Raw genomic sequence first — 20,466 nt, 5'->3', positions numbered from 1 at the left:
AAATTTTGTATTTTTAGAGGAGGAAGCAAGAGTTTTTGCTTTTCACTGAGGCTTTAAAGAAACCATGAAACCATCATAAAAGTTTGAGCTAAATTTATTCTTTTGCTGAGCACAAGCTGCTTTATTTAAATATTTATTCATTTATTTATTCATTTATTTATTCATTTGTTTATTCCGACGGTTCAAGCAGAGACAGTTTACTTCATTCTTATTTTGTGATTTATCGCTTTCTCTGTGCTTTCCCAAGCATGAACTCAGGAGGGGAGGACGAACCAGAAAAATGTGTGCCACAATAAATTAATACTCAATATTCCTATGTCAGATCCAGAATGGTTAGCTTCACACACAAAAAGTCTGTAAATAAAGACAGAAGCCTGAACCAGTTTATTCCTGCAGACAGAGACCATGTGTGCTCATTTTACACTTGTTGTATAATCACTGCTATTTTCAGTTATTGTTATTGTTTTTATCATCGCAAGAGCAAGGCACACATAAAGACTGAATGTGGTTCTCTGTGGTGTTGGGAATTAAATTTGAAAAGAACAACAATAAATTTGAAAAGAACAACAACAATGTAACCTAAAAAAGTCTGATTTCTGTTTGGATTAGTTCATAAAAGCAATCATCTCTAAATGTCAGAAAGATAAGCATTTGTAGATCATTCAAAGAAAGAAGGTTCATCCGGCTAAAGATAAAGATAAACTTTATTTATAAAGCACTTTTCATAGACACAAGGTCATAAAGTGCTTCACAACAAGAAGAAAACTAAACTAAAGCTTTCTTGTTGTACCTGGCACACCCAAACCTAAAGCCTCATGCAGAGATAACCGGTGCTTATCAACTGTCTTTGTTCACAAAGGAATCCTGTTTTTTCTCATTCTGTGTGGGAATCCTTAGAAATTTTCATTTGGTTGTGACTGACAGATTGTATAGAACATAGAAGATAAATAATAAAATCAACAATAATGTAATTTATTAGTTTATAGGCCCTGCTTTTTCTTTCTAAACATGAAAGGAACACACTCCTGCAGTAAAGGGAAAAATTGATGCATGACCAACCATCAGATCAATTATAAGATCCTGTGTGACCATAGGACGGACACAAATACAGGTACCAATAAAACCAGTTTAGGAATCCACAACAGTGGCCACAGCTAAACAGCAGGGTGGAAAAGCGTGTGGTATCCCTGTCAACTTCTGGATTTTGAAATGAAGGAAATTCTGTGGCAACGGCCAAGATGGTCGCGGTGTTAGTAGGTTTCCTCTCTTTCCAGTAGATTGTTTGCCTCATGTTTGTTCTTCTCAACGGCGGGGGTATTGCCTCCTCATGTAAGTTTATTGGAAAATAACAATGCAGGACAGGTGCGGAAAAGACGGGTAATGGTGTGAGTTCGAGTCAGGCCTGACCCTAAATTTATCCCAATAAAACCAGCACTTTACGATGCAGTGTGAACTTACACAAAACACAGTAAAAACCTGCAATTCAATGCACGTGTAAATAAAAAGAATGGGACTCAAGGAAGAGGGGTGACCAATGGCTCCACCCAGAGCTCAACCCTGCCAGCTGTTGCCACTGCGGGGACCCCTGCAGAGTCACTGGTTTGGCAGCCCGAAATGAAAAATATTCATTTACTATTAAAAAAAAAAAAAAAAAAAAAAAAAAAACAGCATTTAAAACAAAATAAACAAATAGAAAAAAACTGCTGTGGCCGGAAGGGTTCCGTCTCTGAAAAACAAACAAAACAGTTAAATACAACTCTGTGTGTACACACACACACACACACACACACACACTCACACACAGATATGTATGGGTATAAATGGAACACTTAAGCAACACAATGTAACTCCAAGTCAACCATACTTCTGGGAAATCAAACTGTCCACTTAGGAAGCAACACTGATTGACAATCAATTCCACATGCTGTTGTGCAAATTCAATAGACAACAGGTGGAAATTATAGACAATTGGCCATAAGCACACAATAAAGGAGTGGTTCTGTAGGTGGTGACCACAGACCACTTCTCAGTTCCGATGCTTTCTGGCTGATGTTTTGGTCACTTCTGAATGCTGGCGGTGCTTTCACTCTAGTGGTAGCATGAGACGGAGCCTCCAACCCACACAAGGGGCCAGGTAGTGCAGCTCATCCAGGATGGCACATCAATGCCAGCTGTGGCAAGAAGGTTTGCTGTGTCTGTCAACGTAGTGTCCAGACCATGGAGGCGCTACCAGGAGACAAGCCAGTACATCAGGAGACGTGGAGGAGGTCGTGGAAGGGCAACAACCCAGCAGCAGGACCATTACCTCCTTCTTTGTGCAAGGAGGAACAAGAGGATCGCTGCCAGAGCCCTGCAAAAGTAGTTCCAGCAGGCCACAAATGTGCATGTGTCTGCTCAAACAGAAACAGACTCCATGAGGGTGGTATGAGGGCCCGATGTCCACATGTGGGGGTTGTGCTTACAGTCCAACGCTGTGCAGGACATTTGGCATTTGCCAGAGAACACCAAGATTGGCAAATTCGCCATTGGCACCCTGTGCTCTTCACAGATAAAAGCAGGTTCACATGTGACAGACGTGACAGAGTCTGGAGACGCCGTGGAGAACGTTCTGCTGCCTGCAACATCCTCCAGCATGTCTCGCTCCATCCACCAACGCCAAGTTGCACCACAGACTGTCCAGGAGTTGGCAGATACTTTAGTCCAGGTCTGGGAGGAGATCCCTCAGGAGAACGTCCACCGCCTCATGAGGATCATGCCCAGGTGTTGTAGGGAGGTCATACAGGCAAGTGGAGGCCACACACACTACTGAGCCTCATTTTGACTTGTTAGGACATTACATCAACGTTGGATCAGTGTTTTTCCACTTTAATTTTGAGAATAACTCCAAATTCAGACCTCCATGGGTTGATACAATTGATCTTCATTGATATTTTTTGTAAAATTTTGTTGTCAGCACATTCAACTATGGAAAAAACAAAGTATTTAAAAAAAATATTTCATTTATTTAGATCTACAATGTGTTACTTTAGTGTTCCCTTTATTTGTAGAGCAATGTATATATAAAAAAAAAAAAAAAAAAAAAAAAAAAAAAGCCTACAGTGCACTGTTACCTTCTCATTAAAGAGAAGTCGAGCCCAACCACTGGATTTCTTTATGCATCAACCTCTATAAGTGAAGGACTGATCAAGACTTCCCCATGAAAATACAATAAACAAAACTACAAACACCAATGATTTCAAGCCCAGGCTCTTAACCAGCTAGATGCTACACCCACACATACAAAGGAAATGAGGAAAACAATTTAACAACTGCTAACCACTGATTTCAAAGGTAAGAAAAATACCAGACCGCCTACCCTGCAAGGTGCCATGTAGCGAATAGCAGTACAGCAAGCCACGCTGCTCACCTACAGCTAACCTAAACTACTGCACCAGTCTGCACAGTTTGCCAACCCGGATATGCACCGCTTCTAGTTACAGCAACTCTGAAGGGACCTTAAGCTCCCATTTTGTGTGCTTTTTTTTTTTTTTTTTTTTTTTAATTTATTTATTTATTTACTTTTATTTCTGCAGCTATTCTTCCATGGGACCTTTAGCTAAATACAGTTAAGATTTACATGTATTTATGTTCATATTTACATACTTATATACATATACACACATACACACATATAAATACACACACATATACTGTGTACATACAAAAGCATATCCATGCATATATACATACATTCAAGCACATACACACATACATATACATACATGCACATGCATATATACATAGTCATTATATTTACTTCCTCTGGGGTCCATTTTTAAAAAAATATAATGTGTCATTTCATTGTAACACAGATGACATTAAGATTTATTTTATCTGTAAAGTCTGTTGGAACCTGTGGTGTAGAAAATTTTCAAAACTGTTTAAAGGACATTAGAATGGATGGAGCTACATTTTCTCTGCATAAATGAGGATAAGACTGAAGTCAATACTTTTGAGAATACTGACCTGTCTGCAGGATGTAGCCATCATGTTGGCTCTCTAGACTCTTTTAACCAATGTTTTCTTAAAAATCTTGGGGTCTTCTTTGATTTTAAATTTAAATTTGATAGGCAGGTCAGTGCAGTCGTCCAGTCTAGTTTTTATCATTTAAGGTCTTTTAGAAGTTTGTTTTTTTTTTTTTTTTTTAATGCTATCAATGTTAATTTATTTGATTTTACCTGTATAGCACTTTGGTTACCTCATGGTATGTGAAAGTGCTCTATATATAAAGTTTTGATTGATTGATACACATACAACTTAGCAGTTACATTCTATTATTAAACAGATGCCGTCATAATGTTTTTTGGTTTGTTTGTTTTGTTTTTGTTTTGTTTTTTTGTTTTGTTTTGTTTTTTTTTTGTTTGGTTACTGATGGATCATAATTTGCAACAGGTTTTTGTGAGATAACATTACATCTCAGAATCCTGGGAAGATGCTGTCAGTGCTGCACCCTGACTGACAGACTGACAGGCTTACAGTATCCATTCAAATGAAATGCTAACACGTACAGTTAGCATTTACCACCTCATCCTCCCCAATGTTGTACAGCTTCTGGTAACTAGCATATTTACCACTCAGAGACATCCTCTGGTGGTTTGTTGTATTGTCATGTTCTGGATCCAGTTTTGGGTTGAACATGTACAAGCTAAATTTGAGGTACTGTTATGCTCAAAAACATAAAAGTTGTCAGACATACCACTAATTTCCAATCTGATCTGATGCCAAGAAATACTCAGGCTAGCATTGACGACACTGAGCCAATATGTCGTACAAAAGCCTAATGTTTTTGAAAAATAAAAATAAAGTTTTATAGTTTAAGTTTTAGCTTCATAAAAGTGCTTCATGTCACCAACAGCCCCATATTTTCTCCCTCTGTACCTTGTTAGTACCAGCCTGCAGCAGCAAAGTGATGTCTCACCCTAGCAACACCCGTCACCTTTCCATTGCTCCCTCTTCACATCACCTCATCATTTTCTGTTACCTGGACGAGGTTTAAATCCACCATTTGAAATCCGCCGCTAACAGGGTTTTCCAAGACATATTGTAAACACATCTCTCATTTCAGGTGTCCTCCCTCAGACCAAACAACAACCATCATCCTGCTACTCCTGAATTAGAACACATGTCACAAATGAGCATCTGCAAGCAGATATCAAACTTCCCCATTTTTAGTTAAATAATAGACAAAGCTGTCTTTTAAAAAATTACACAGCTTCCTGGCACTAAATTGTTTTTTTATGTCTACCAGTCAGGTTTTTGGCCACATCCCAACACCACTCCAGTTAGGGTCTTCAGTGACCTCCGCCAGAGGATAGATAGTGACAATGTTTCAATCCTGCTGCGACTAGATATCTGAGATGCATCGGACCACAAGATTTTATGAGACCAGTTTAAAAACTGGGTAGGAATTTTTTAAAAGACAGAGACTTTTCTCATAATAAATAAGTGCTAGTCCAGCTGCTGCGAGTCCAGTTGGAAAGAGGTGTTGACAGGTAGCGCTAGCATTTTTTTTCCCCCTTCATTGCAGGGTTGTCTTAAAGAGCTAGAAAAATCTTTCCAACTCAATCTAACAAATAGAAGAGTTCAGAGATGTCCCTTGAAGAGCTGAGTGTTTAGCTTGCTCTTAAAAGTAGACGAGGACTCTGCGGATCGGAGTTTAGCAGGTCTTTCCACCACCAAGGAACAAGAGGAAAAGAGCCTAGTTACTGATTTAGTCCCATGTAATGGTGGTAACACTGGTAACGTCTTTCACTGGAAGAGCGTAACTGTTCAGAGGGAGTGTAGCATAAGGAGTGAAGGTAGAGAGGAGCCGTTTGAGTTATTGTTTTGTAAGAAAAAACACTTTAAATTTGATGCGCACTGCGGCTGCAAGCCAGAGAAGTGTAATTAGCAGCGGTGTGTCATGAACTCTTTTTCTCAGTAGGAAGTCATGCATATTGACTTCCTCACTGTTATTTTGAATCTTATGGATATTTTTTTTTTTTTTTGAGAAAATCTGATAATATCTTAACAGAAATATAAAATATTTGCAAAAAAGTTTGCATTCCATTTTCAGAAGGTACTCCAAGCTCAGAGTTTTATGCTGAAGGAAATGTAAAATAAAAAGCAGGAAAACATAGAAACATTGTCAAAATTAGAACATGAGAGTAACAGGTCAATGGACAGCAACCCCACCTACCCTACTCCCCATTTATCCTCATATTAAAGAACTGCAGAGAACTATTCACATCATGTACAAGCAGTTATATAATGTCTTTTAAATTACAAGCACCTGTGCAATTTAAAGTAGACCACATGATCATAGAGCGATGATGAAATAACACAAAACATGAGACAAAATACTTAAGCCATTCATAATGTTTTGTATTCTTTTTCTCAGGTGGATGTGTACGATGAGGGCTCGTACACCTGCTCCATACAGACGAAGCAGCAACCAAAGACCTCGCAGGTCTACCTTATTGTGCAAGGTAAGCTGCAAGCAGCTGTTCCAAGGATAAACAAAGCACTACTTATCCATACCAGCTGGCAGGATATGCTGAAAAATTCTGTTAAAAGGGAGAAAAAGCACGCTAGACAAATACCTTTTTACACATTTTACTGTTATCAGTGTTTAGCACACTCTTAATTATATTTCACATGTTTCGTCTCATATTGTGGGAACATAGAAAGCCGACATCAGTGTCACTTCCCTGTTATTGAATGTCAAGATGTGTCCTTCTAAAGACTGAAGGAGGCAAATTATATGAATATGTTATGTGAAAATAGAAAAGCTGTGTGTCATATATGCCTGCCCACAGAAAGCGAATTTTTCTGTCCCAGTTCAAGTGACTCTTAAGTGCCATTGAAATGCCTTCAGCACTCAAAGACGAGGAAGTTATTTAGCCTGAATGGAAATGGCAGGAAAAAAGACAGGCGGACGTGATCGGGAGGAGTGAAAGGAGGTTCCGTTTGGATTGGTCTAATGCCTTCAGGGTTGTAATCTTTCATAATTACCAACGTTTTCCTAAAGTAATAACTCCTGTAATCAATAGGAAAACATTTAACTTCATCAATAGATATATATATATATATATATATATATATATATATATATATATATATATATATATATATATATATATATATATATATATATATATATACATATATATATATATGTATTGAAATAAATGAATCAATGCTTGAAATAAATGAATCAATGCTTTTAACAAGTTTGAGGTTTGAGTTTTGCATGGAGTAAAAAACATGTTAAATCCAATCCTAAATCTTCTAATTTGAAGTCAGAATTTCACAGATTTTCTGTTACTTTTATATGTTTATGCAAACAGCTATGGGCTTAAGCACTGTTGCAGACATCATCTTAATATTGGTGGGCAAAATGCTACTATGAACACTAATCATAGTATTCACAATCATTGTCATAGCAACATCCCTGTAAATGCCACTGAGAATGTTGCATGGTAAGAAGATGTGGCCTGAAAATGTTGCTGTTTATGTGATGAAATAAATAAATGAAAGTAAATTAAATAAATTTGATTAAATAAAGTATTATGTCATAGGGACAAATATCAAAAGACCCCCGCATTAGATGCCTCTCCCCGATCCCAGTTTGCCTGCATTATAGTAACTGCACAGTTTTTGTTTTGCTTTTCTTTACATCTCTAAGTTGTGTCTGAATTACTAACAACTTCTTTGGTTGATGAAGCAATAACTGCAATAAAACCTTTCATTTTGCATCAAGGCCAAGTGCAAGGATTTCATTATCCATCCTGATGCCACAGCCAATTCTCAAACGTCTGCTTTTCCAAAGCAGCGGTTTGTTGGCAGTATTGATTTTATGCTGTCTATAAGCTGCTATATTGCTTTATTTGCATTATCTGAGTTCTTACAATTGGCTAGACAGATTTTGTTTGCTTGTTTCCATGAATATGATTCTGAATGCCTCAGAATGTTTTCAACCATGAAGACTTCAACAGTCAGAAAAACCTATGTGTTTAATTGCATTAAGTCATGTTGAATATCTACAGTCTACAGTCTGTTTAAGGTCCATAAATACTGATTTGTTTCATTGATCCAACCCTTTTTTTATTTTTACTGCTTTTCCATTTTGAACCTGTTGACTGTCTGATGTGAATCGCAACCCCTGATAAATTCTGCAGGTCAAAAGTGGCAACACGCACCGCAGTATAATTTCACTGCACACAATAGTCTGCAAGAGAACTTCTCATTCGGCTATTAACTTAAGCTATCATCCATTAATAGCGTTTTTAAAGGTCAGTGCATGAATTGATGCTGCTCTTCTGGGATCCACAGCAGAAAATTGCCTGTCCTTCTCAGAATCCATTGCATCCGATTATTCAGTGCTTGATCATTGGAATGTCCAGCGTTGAGCTCAAGAGTTTCTGATGGTGGCCTCGTTTATCACCGTTAATGCAACAGTTATGGCCAAACATTGATTCTGTTCGGACTTTGCCTGCTATTGCATTCTTTGCTTTGCCTCTCAAGATCCCATTAAATTTTGCTGCCATTGTTTTGCTCATGTGTTGTGTCCCCATGCTGTGTGTGGTTGTGATCTTTTTTTCTTTTTCATGATTTTGTTGCATGGCTGAAAGCGTAGGTTTTAGGTATTCACTGTGAATGCGTGACTGTGAGCTAATACTGACTTTTTCTGGTCAAATATAAGGTGAAAAATCCACCACTTATTTTACTACAGCTTCTGCTTTGGTCCAGTTTTATCCACTTCTTTTCTACTCTAGCTTAAGCTTTTTTACTTAGAGGAGATAAAAATACGTCTTTGTATGTGGTGCCACTCCGGCTAAGCATGCGGAAACCTTAACCAGCCCCCACAAAACCCAATCAACTCTGCAGGATAATAATTCACCCTGCCTTCATCTTTTAATGGGTATGAAAATGTTCCAAGCATCAAGCATTGCCCCTGGTTACAGACCCAAAAGCAGGTTCACATAACCAAAGCTGACAATTTTCTGCTAGCAGGGACAGGGATGTAATTGGAAAACAAATGATCAGACAAAGTGAATTTGTGGAGGATGAAAAAGTGGCAGACTTGCTGGAGATATAGTGCTACCAAGAAGCAGGGTCACTACACATTTAAAGAATCTCAGTATAATACCAGTGTTCCCAACCCAATCCAATTAGACCTTTTTTTTTTTTTTTTTTTTTTAATTTAATGAAAACAGACATAAATATTTTGCTGATGGGCAAATTTAAGCTGATGTTACAATGAGTTGGATGTTTTCCTTTCATGTTTGCCAAGGTTATTAAAGTATTTGTACTTTAAGTTTGTGGGGATGCAAGAGTGTATATTCAGTATAGTAAACAATGTACTCAGGTGAGTGAACATGTTGATGTCACTGTCACGGTTTGGATGAAGTCCAGTTTAGTAGATTAATTAATTAACTAAGATTCAGCACTAACATTTTCCTCTCAAATGCCAACATATTGTCAGTAAGACTACATGAATTGGAAATAACATAAGTGTAGTAAAGCAGTAAAGCTGGCCTGTGTACTTCGTAGTAGTACTTTGAGGTTCATCCATCAGTGCTGGGGGCCAGCTGCCAACGTTACTACAGTTAATATAGTTGAACTCCTGCACCGCTGCTTGTGCTTGTTACTACAGCCAGGCACAACAGAGTGAAGCCGCACTTAAATCCATTATTTTCTACGACCCAGTTGGTCACAAGGTCGTTAGTTATTACTTTGGTACAGTCTGAACCTGCAGGTGAAGATTGCTGAAACACTGCTGGGAGAAACACTTACTTTCCAGTCTATTCCTGTCTATTTTCTGCTAATAAGTGCATTTTAGCTATTATTGATGATTTTGCACATTCCAAGTACCCAGTGTCCATTCTCTCACTTACTCACCCATTATCTACGCTTAACTGTTTTGAGGACTCACTAGAAGAATGGGGTAGCCAGCTGCTCATGCATGTCAGATGCTACTTTAATGCTTCTTAATTGCGTGCTATATTCACATTGGCATGTCCCACAAACAGAGGCTGGCAGGATGGGAACAGTACATGGCAAATCTAAGATGATATATACCATATGTTTGCTGTTTGTGAAAGTTTTACAACAGAAATGAGTACACACTGTTTTTTCTCTGTGTGCACAAACTGCAGCTCTAACAATACAATACCTCTGAATTAGTTTTATTTATAAGAAACAACGACATATTTGACAACAAAACAGCTGTTTTTAATGGCAAAGGTGGCGCCGCTAACGTAGCACATGCGCAAATAAGTTCAGCTAAAAAAAAATAGATTGTACTTAGAATTTCTGCAGGTAATACCAATAAAAAGGCTGTAGATCTTAGCCTTATAGCATAACCCCCCCCCCCCCCCCCCCCCCCCGCTGACTTCCAGAGGCAACGGCTCTGGGTTGCAATCTAGTGGTCATCCTCTGTGGACTGTGAAAAGGTCTAGCTAAAATTATGAACCGCTAACTTTGCACAGTTTTTTTCTAAATAATCCCAAAGCTTATACACCATCTGTATTTTGGGTTTGCATCAAGTTTAAGCTCACACACCGTCATCTACCATTCGAGGAAATTATTAGGATTCTGCTTCTGACAGCAGTCCCAGTGAGCGGGAACAGTCTGTGCTTTCAAGCTGATATCTACTATGTTAAATCCTGTCTGGGGCCCGGATAAATTGCTTAGCTGTCATTAATGATACCAGTCTCTGCCTGAAGGACAAATGGCAGAAGTACATTTTTCAGAATATAAAAACATTTGAAATATAAAAACTTAACTAGCTAGTTCTTTTACAACTAAACTAAATGGGCTAAAGCTATCCTTAAGTTATTTTAGATGGGAGTAATGTAACCTGGGGACATCGAGTGACTTGGAATAATCGTAGACATTATTTTGCCTTATTCCCATTTCTGTATGTTTTTTTTAATATTTAATCAGCTCAGTCGGAAGCACTTTCACTCTTTTACACTCAGGCCTGGAATTGATTAACGTTATGGGGCAAGAATGACAATATTAATGAGCTCGACAGGGAGCAGGCACAGAGACGAAGAAGAAAAGATGTGAGCAAATGACGCTAGAAAACATTTGCTTTGATATAAATGTGTATAAAGATAAAAACTATTCCTTTTTCAGTAAAGCAGCTATAGTCAGGAGTAAATGTTAGCTAATCTAAGACCCTATGCATGGTTAGTAGTGTTTAGACCTAAAAAATGCTGTCATTGTGAGAATTTAACACATGAAAGAATGCATTCAGAGACCTGCTGATGTGCTGCACAAGCCCTCATGTTTACCTGAATATAGCATAAATCCCCACCACAATGACTGATGTACAGTCCTTTGTGCAGCACAGCAGCAATGTTTCAGCAGACTCAGCGAATCTCAATATTCTATGCAAATGAGCTTCATAAAATGCAGAGGCTATGAACTGATTCATTCATTCATCTCATGCGGGCCGCTTGTAATTTCTCCCGTCGCACTGAAACCTCGGTCCCATTTAACTGACAATCTGCCAGCAGACTGCTGACCCCAATCAGAAATGTTGCCGCTCGTTGAACTCGGAATTTCACCACTGTATCCGACGTCAGGGTTTATTTAGCGTAGCTGTTTCACAGGTTAAGTAAATAACAGTAAGTAGAGCGAGGGAGTGATCTGACTGGTAGCGCAGGGTGTCTCGAATCATTTGTGCCATCACAGGCCACAAGTAAATCGAAAGTCATTCTGTTTATATGTACATCCCGAAGCAAATGAGCCGGAACGGCTGAACAGATCTCCACGTGCACTGTTCTGCTGTGAGTCACGACGCGCGAACATGTGTGTCTGTGCATGTATGCGTGCATTTGAATCTTTTCTGCTTTATGTTCTGTAGTTTTTTAAGCTTGTCAATATTATCGATTGTTGTGTGTCAGGATGTGCAACATGCTGCTTTCTTGGTTCCTTTTTACTCTTTTTTTTCCTCTACTTCCTTTTTACTTCTGTGCTGATTCAGCTGATTTAAATCAGCATTGATCTGATGATGTTGTTTTTGAGTGAGAGTCAGCAGTTTTGTATTTGCACTGACCTTTTTATGAAATTGTTTAAGTTATTAATCCGGAAACGGTAATTCATCTGACTTCAGCCTCGGAGAGAGCTTTTGTTTTGCTTTGCTTTTTTCTCATCTGTGAGACAGACGAACAAGTTATGTTTATATTCAATGCAGTTTCAACATAAGTCTTATGTGATTGCTTTATGACTGATACTAGTCTGGGTAAACAATCTGGATTAGCCCTTAAACTGACAAGTTATCACTCAAACCTTATTTGCAAGCTGCTTTCCCTTCAAAACAGATGGCATTATCTATTCATAAATGTCACAAAAAACAGAATGACTATAAAGCAGAAAGACTAATTTGAATAGCCCCCCAAGCAGCTGTTCCTCGCTTGCTGTGGCCCCCATTTCAATATGCTGTGTCCATTAAGATGCTGCACGTGTTGATGAACTAGTTCTGGAGCTAAGGGTCGTGACAAAAGTCACAAAACAACATGATGTCTTGGTCACAGAGTGAAATTCGGTTAATGTAATCACTTATGATCACATGTAATCTCAACTGATTGAGGCAGATGGCGGTCCTTCCAGGTCTGGTTCTGCTGGACGTTTTTCATTACCATTAAAGAAAGAGAGTTTTTCCTCTTTCCGGTGACCTGCTGCCGTGTTGTGTGTTCAGGATGGGAGAATGCCTTTAAGAGAAGAGTTGATGTAATCTGGTATTTTTCTTGTTTTTTTCTGAGATTTGATTTGATATCCACACGATTATTAGGAATTTGTATGGTGTGAAATATAATGTCTTTGGTTTAGAATTGGATCATAACTGGATTATTGTAAATTTGATCAAACTGGATTATAATTGGACTTGAACCGTGTGATTAAAAGTTTTTCTTTTGTTGTGAATCGGTGCATTCTTGCATTCTTTTTGTGAAATTCTTCTCTAAACCGGCTGTTTCAAGCTCTTTTAGAGTCTAGCAAAAGACCCTCGACTTATTTTTGAGCCTGAACTCCGTTGCTGACTCTAAATCTGTGAAAAGAAATTACCTTTATCCCCAAAAGGTGTTATTGAATTTCAAACTAAAAGATAGAAACCATCCAATGTCTTCTCAACACCCATCCATCTTTTCTTCCATTCATTTCCTCAGTCTTTGTATCACAATACTGTGGTATTTAAAGAACCAATCCGCTGACCTCTCTAAAGGCAGCCATGTCACTCTAAAGAGCAACCTAACAGAGGGGGGTTAGGTGTGTGCGTGAGTGCACACACACGTGTGTCTGTGTTTGCCGATAGCTTTTGCTCTACCATCTGAACAAGGAGGAGGACTGACCTTTCTCCAATTATCATGGGACAATAAGAGCCTTTCTGGGGTGTCTCTGAGGCCGTCCACCCACTTTCTTCTTCTCTACCTCTTCCCATCTCAACTCTCCCTTTGTCATTTCTTTTTGCCCCTACTCGCCCATCTCACATGCATGTCTTCTCCCACCTCCAACACTTTTTGTTACGTTGTTTCACACTAACCAGGCTTTTATGGACGAGATGGGAGATGGAGAGACTGGAAGGCTGGGGAATTTAAAGAGATGCAGTGGGTTAGAGTGAATTAGTGCATGGCTTTCATTAATTCTAGATTTCGGCAGCCTGTCTGGCTCTGCTGCTACAAACAAATCACACCCACATGCACATAATTGCTTGTTCACCCGCCAGTCATAGAGGACGAACTACATCCTTTCTGCTGGATGATTCCACCTCACCAGTCTGAACCAAAGAACGTTAAGAGACGCCGATTAAGCTTTCATTCACCAACAGACTAAAAAGCAAACATGTGAACAAAATTTCAGCCTTGGCAAGCACAAAGCCGCTGTATGCAGGTTTTATAAGCCATCAAGAAGCATATGGAGTGTGAGACTTGAACCACTTCACATGCAAAAGCTTTAAAGTTACATATTGCACCCTATAGTACCCAAGTGTTGACACACAGTGTAATAAGCTGCAGGTTTGGACCAGGACATGTCTTTTATCCATGTCTTACCTATAATCTGACCAGAATAAGACATTCTAAAGATGAATACAGTGATTTAGCTGCACTGTGCATCTAGCAGATGGTTTAAAAAGGTTTATGGCAGGAGTATTCAGCTCTGCTCCTAAAGGCCACAATCCTGCAGGTTTTCCATGTATCCCTGCTCCAACACACCTGACTCAAATTTATCACTCATTGTGAACTTCATTGGCTGTTGGATCTATTTAATGGAAGCCAAGCATGTGGAACTGGAATACATAAAAAAAGAAACCTGCAGGACAGCGGCTCACGAGGGCCAGCTTTGGACACCACTGGTCTGTTGTCTAAAAGCAAGATGGCAACCGTAGACAGCAACTTAAGTTATTGGGTGGATCCTTACACTAAAATCATTTTTATACTGGTTTTATACTTGTTTGTAAAGAGATATGATTGATTTAATGTACCTGTCTGCAGAAACACCATTAACTTTCAGCCCCCAGTTTGGCACTAATATTCCAGATTCAGCCACAAATAACAAACCAGTCCTTAGCAGAACTTGGGGTCCATCAGTATTGCCAGGGAAGAAAAGTTTCTCATCATCATTGTGCATAAGGATTGGCATGTTAAGCGAGACGTTCAGCACACATACTATAAAATCACCAACCATCTGGTACAGCAGTGTTTTTCAACATTTTTTTAGCCAAGGCCATTTTTTTTTCACTAAAAAACCCAAGGCACACCACAAACCACAATGTTTTTTGTTTTGTTTTTCTTTTTAAAAAAGTCCATATTATTTATATAAAGTTTATCTCGTCAAAGCCTCTTGAATAGGAATCAGATAAAGACAAGAAGGAATATTATTGTCTCTCACTGGGACCTGTTTGGATGAACACAGAGCTGCTTTTTAGACCAATCAGGTGAAATTGGGTCATTTCTCAGGGCACACCTGATAATCTCTCACGGCACACTAGTGTGCCACAGCACAGTGGTTGAAAAACATTGCGCTACAGGGACTACTGGTAATTCTAAGAACTTGAAGGGGGGCAAAGTTACTTGCTTTCTTGGTTCTTTACGATGTTTCAGCTTTCATCCTTATTCAGTTCTGAACTGAATCAGAAGTGATCAGAGGTGAAATATTCACAAGAACCAAGAAGAAGTTTTACTCAAGCTGTATTGTCAAGTCAAAAGTCAATAACACATAAAAAAAAAAAAGTAAATAAAAACACTAACCTTAACACTAAAAACACAATAAACCAGGATGCAGTACAGCCTGACTCTAAATACGTATAAAAACACGTAACAATCCAAGTCACCACAATAAAAACATCAAAAAATGAATAGGAAAACCAGAAAAGTGGGTTTGCAGGATAAAACCAGTAAATGCGACTTCTTAAAGTGCAAAAGTCAGCGAAAAGAAATAAATTTTCAGCAAAAATTTTAAAAAATCAAGAAGTTTGAGTGGCAGATCATTCCATAGATTAGGAGCTAAAGAAGCTGTATCATCTGTGTCTTTGAGCCTGGATTGAGAGATGTCCACATGTGGATTATGCAGCTAAGAGCCAATATTGTGTTGCTGTATCTTTGGGCAGCATCTTACTTATGGTAGAGCTCTTTAATCATGAACCGTAACACTGTTATTATTGCAATATCTGGAAGAATGTGGAATCACTAGGCCTGAATGATATGAGCAAATCTCATTTTCTGACTAATTTTGCAGTTTAGTTTGTGATTTAATTTTTTACATTCCTGTCTGTTTCCAGTTTTCATTAAGAAATCTTTTTTTTTTTTTTTTTTTTTTTTTTACATAAAATGGCATTAAAACATGAACTGCTCTTCATTCTGATGCAAAATAGAGATGAACAGCTTGACACTGAAACCTGAAGGTTTAATATCCTCTGGAACAGGGTTTTTTTTTTGTTCTAATGTGATTTATTTTATTTACACCACCCCATATCATTTCCCTTTCCATGATTTCTGTTATGCACACGCTGCCCTGATCTCACACACGTGCGTGCACAAACAGCAGCTAACAGAGAGTGCATATCGGACGATGTGTTGTTTCAGCCACCTGAAAATCAGATAAATGTATGCATTTTTTTTTTTTTAATGATCCCAGGGAGGTGAAGATGGAGAGACTATGGCAGAGACATGAGGGTGGACTGAGTCCTGTCCTCTGCTTGATGAGAATAGAAGTGATACCTTCCACTTGCCGTACATGTCCATTGCAGAGATGCAGCTGAACAAGCTGAATCCACCATCATTGTAGTCATTTCTGAGTCGTATTACAGCTTAAAATGGATCCAACATTCTGTGCAGGTTTCATTAACTTCAACGCGTTATCTGAGATACGCACTTCTAGTGAAACGTTGTTTATCAGGACATTTCAGAAGTTGGACTGTTGTCTGTCCTCTGTGGGGTTCTTTGTCTCAGTGCTTCAGTCATTTCTGGAAAATGAGTCTGTGATGTCAGCTAACAAAATGTGATGCGACTTTGCAGCTGAGTGTAGTTGTAACATGATGTTTAAAGAGCTGAACCAATAAAAGACAAAAGGAATTGTGACTGAAGCAAGTGGGTTTGTGACGCAGCAGACGCAGATGATGGGACACTTGGACCAGGTGTCATGTAACATAAAAATGAACTCTACGAATCATAACACCATCAACTGTGATTTTGTTTTAGAGACTATTAATCATTCAGCCCTACAAATCATTTGTTTCTGCAAGATCCTCCACTGCATCTCTTTCAGGTCTGCCAGTAGAGCCTCTGTTTGCTTTATTCCTGGTATTTCCTGCCTTGGTAGCACATTTCATCAGCCTGCAGGAAAGGTTTTAGTCTTCTGACACCTGTCCACCTGTTACCTGTCCTACATTTGGGTCCTCCTCTTGACATTTGGGAATGTGACCTTATTATTTAACCAGAAACTTCAAAAGGCAAATTAATCCGAGGGTCAGAAACAGGAATAGAAAGGAAATCATTCAGTAGATTCCATTACATTTTGTTTTTTGTTTTTTGTTTTTTTTTAAAAAAAAAAGCGATATTTGTAAGTTACGACATAACAGCTGATACTGGCAGGTGTTTTCATTGAACAATAAGCCTCAGTTCCCGTCCGGTTGATGAGATTTAACAAGAATGGCAGGTTATGCACGGTAGCCATGGAGCGTATACTTTTTTACTTGCAGAAGAGAATTTGCTGCGGCTTTTCCAAGTTTTTCCCACTCATTTTCTTTTCTAAGACTTTAAAATTCACTGTTGTTTGTTTTGTCGGAAATGAACTGGTCACGACCGTCCACATCACGTCAAGAAACAAGGAAATGTAAAAAATGTTTCCATTACACTTTTCCGATATATTTCTTTATCGAAACGTCAGAAAAACCACCTCATAAGAAAATCTTTTTAGCGATATTTGAAATTTTTTTCGAAATGTAGATTTTTCCATTAGCATTTGTTTTATTGCGATATTTAGTTTTTGCACAATTCTAGGTGTAATGGAAACACGGCTAGCAGTCGTGGTCCATGTACATCTCTGAATACACTCATTGCATTCTATGTTCAGGCTGCAAACCTTCCTGCTATTAAAATGAAACTAAAGTCCAGTGCTTGACCAGTTTAAACAAGCCCACGCTGAACCTAGCTGACTCAGTAAAGCCCAGCAGTAAGCTGCGCCATGTCTCATTATGCCTGACGTGAGCATGACAACACACTGGCAACTAGATGCACATCTATATATGCCATCGTCCCGTGGGGACAAGATTACAAGAAGTCGTCACGCCGGCCATTATTCGGTGCAGCAAGCCAGTTGGATGAAGAAGAAGAAAGAGGCAGAAAGGGAAGGAGGGTGGGAAAAAGAAGCCACACACATTTTCCGTTGCCTTTGAACCTTCATAATGAAACTGACTCCTTGAAGTTTTATGAAAGCAACAATTTACCATTCCCTTTTTCTCCCTGGGCTGCCGAGGCTTACTCAGACTGAATCTCTAAAAATAAAATAAAATAATAAAATAAAGGACTGCGGTCTCCTTTAATCTTTTTTTTTTTTTTTTTACTGGCTGAGAGAGGTGCTGCCATGCATTTAAATGGGACCATCCTGTGGACTCACATATGACAGAGGGTGTGTTGATGGGAGAGCAGGTGAGGCAGTGGTGTCGTATTTCACCCAACAGCCAGGCGGCCGTCGGTTCTGGCCAGTGTCTCCTTGGTCTTATCTCTAATATAAAGGACCACTATTTCTTTTCTATTACCTCTGCTCCCCACATGTGTCCCCATTACTTGTACAGAAGCTGCCAGCATTCTTTCCCCTCCATCTTTTTTCCATCGTCTCTGTGACCCGGGCTTGTCAAATAGACGGACGGCCCTGTGGCATGGTCCTCGTCACACTTGCCTCAGAAAGTGAGATTGAGTGGCACAGTTAAACCTGACCTCACTGGTTTCTCAGAGGGGTAAAGATAAAGTTAGGTGTGTAGGTGTTTTGTGAGTGTGAGTCTGTTGTGTTACAGCATGCGGAAGTGGGGTGATGTAAGTAAAAATATGCGATGCTGACTTTTTTTTTTTTTTTTTTTTTTTTTTAGAGCAGTGTGTGTTGCAGCCAGGTGCTTTTCAGGATTTCACCCTGGTGTGGTCCAACATAATACCGTCCCCAACTCATCTTCTTCTATGTCCTACATTACCGAGGGTCACCGGTGTGTGTGAGAATGTGTGTGTCTTAGTGAATGAATTTTCTGCCCCTTCGGTTCAGCTGCTCTTATAATGTCATTCCAACTTTGAGGCCCATTTTTACAACCAAGTGCTGGATAAGAGAAGAGCTGCAAATGCGTGATATATAACAGCAAGAACAGAGAGATCCAGCAGTAACTACTTATTTTGAGCCAATAAGACCAGTAGATTACCGATGTCATCCATTCGTCACTGTCACCTACCATATCTATCATCACATCCACGAGAGAGAGACGCATGAAACAGCAGGGTGTTTGCTGTTTGTTTGCACTTGGAGTGTGTTAACAGCGCAAGCGGGCACTTCACACACGTGCTGAGAGGTATCTGATTTCAGATGCCTCCTGATGGCTGAGCTGCATCAAGCTCAGCACTGCAAAGAACCACGTTGTTGCATCTTTCTACTTTTTTGTTTCCTTGTTGCTTCTTTCTGCTGTCAGCAGAGGGAAAGATAAAAGCTCAGACCCTCTTTAAATGAGCCATGCTATCTCTTTTTAGCCAGGCTTGCGATGTTTGTTGAACCATGTGCAAGTTGTCGTCGGTGCCAGGTGAGAAGAAAAAACTGAGTCAGTAAAACAGAATGTCAGGGGGGAAAAAAAAAGCAAACATCAGGGAAAGAATGGTTTGAACGCTTCAATAAATAAGGTAAAATCTTGTAGCCTGGGATTGACTAGATAACTGGGTTGTAATGGGACACAGGGAAGTTATCAGTCATTCATTTTCTTTACACTCTTTATTCTGTGCCGGGTTAAAGGGGTCAATCATAGATTGGGTTAGAGGGAGTGTAAAATCTGGACAGATCACCATCCATGGAAAAATTTTTAATTTTTCATGCACATTTAAAGGTGCAGTGCGTAACAAAATCAGAGGTCAGTGACAATTTGTTTCTCTAATGGTATCTAATCCCTTTAATGTTTGAAAGTAATGTTTTTATTCTCTCAGAAAGACACATTTATATCAACATGCTGCATTTTATTAGGGTGTCTGAATGGACAAAAAAAGACTGTGTTGAAAGTGACGACCCTCTGAGCTTTAAACTTGCAGTGCCACCTTTGCTTCATAGGGTGCTACAGCAACACCAGATGTCCAACTGGGCTTTAAATTAAAAGTCATTTCTTTGTCCATTTTTACCACTAGATGTCAGTCATTCTTACACACTGTGCATTCACAACATGAATAAGAAAATGTATTACTGCGCATGAAGTTTAAATGCTTTAAACCGCCTTTTGGGTGGTCTTTTTCCTTGTACATTAGACTGAATGGAAACAATAAAACTGTGAACTAGCGGGTTCCAAAAGCAAAAGCTAAATACGGAGACTACAAACAATATATGATGCAAAATAGCCTTTCATTTTTTTTAACACACATGCAGAGAGAAAATGTCTCCCATATGTGTAGTGTTTGCTACTTCTTCTGCTGAATTATAACCAAGCAACAAAGCCTACACTGCCACCCTCAGCCTTCTCAGACTTTACTCAGCCTGCATTGTTTACATTTACCAGTGAATGGAACAGAGGTGTAAAATCCAGGTGCCATAAAGTAAAAGTCCTGCCATGTTGTTGCGTCTATCTATGCATTTAGAACAGGGGTTTTCACTGACAGGCTCATCTACCTCGCAGTGGAGCTTAGATAATTCAGTCAAGCCTTGGCTGGGGGGGGGTTGAACAGTGGTCTCTCTGTGTATGCATGGGTTCTCTACCCTGGCCACAATACA

At 39.2% G+C, this 20,466-nt stretch overlaps 1 protein-coding gene across 1 annotated transcript in view; it reads left to right on the top strand.

The window, feature by feature from the left end:
• lsamp (limbic system associated membrane protein) overlaps window positions 1-20,466 on the top strand; it is a 294,761-nt gene that overhangs the window by 193,227 nt on the left and 81,068 nt on the right. Inside the window, exon 3 of the mRNA XM_079246194.1 lies at window positions 6,419-6,506. Within this exon, the coding sequence (XP_079102320.1) occupies window positions 6,419-6,506 (88 nt within the window). The remainder of the gene's footprint in view (window positions 1-6,418; window positions 6,507-20,466) is intronic.

Source organism: Telmatherina bonti (assembly GCF_933228915.1).
Source record: "Telmatherina bonti genome assembly, chromosome: 9".
Taxonomy (NCBI): domain Eukaryota; kingdom Metazoa; phylum Chordata; class Actinopteri; order Atheriniformes; family Telmatherinidae; genus Telmatherina; species Telmatherina bonti.
The sequence above is the reverse complement of the archived record's forward strand: the minus strand, read 5'-3'. Positions and strand labels throughout refer to the sequence as shown.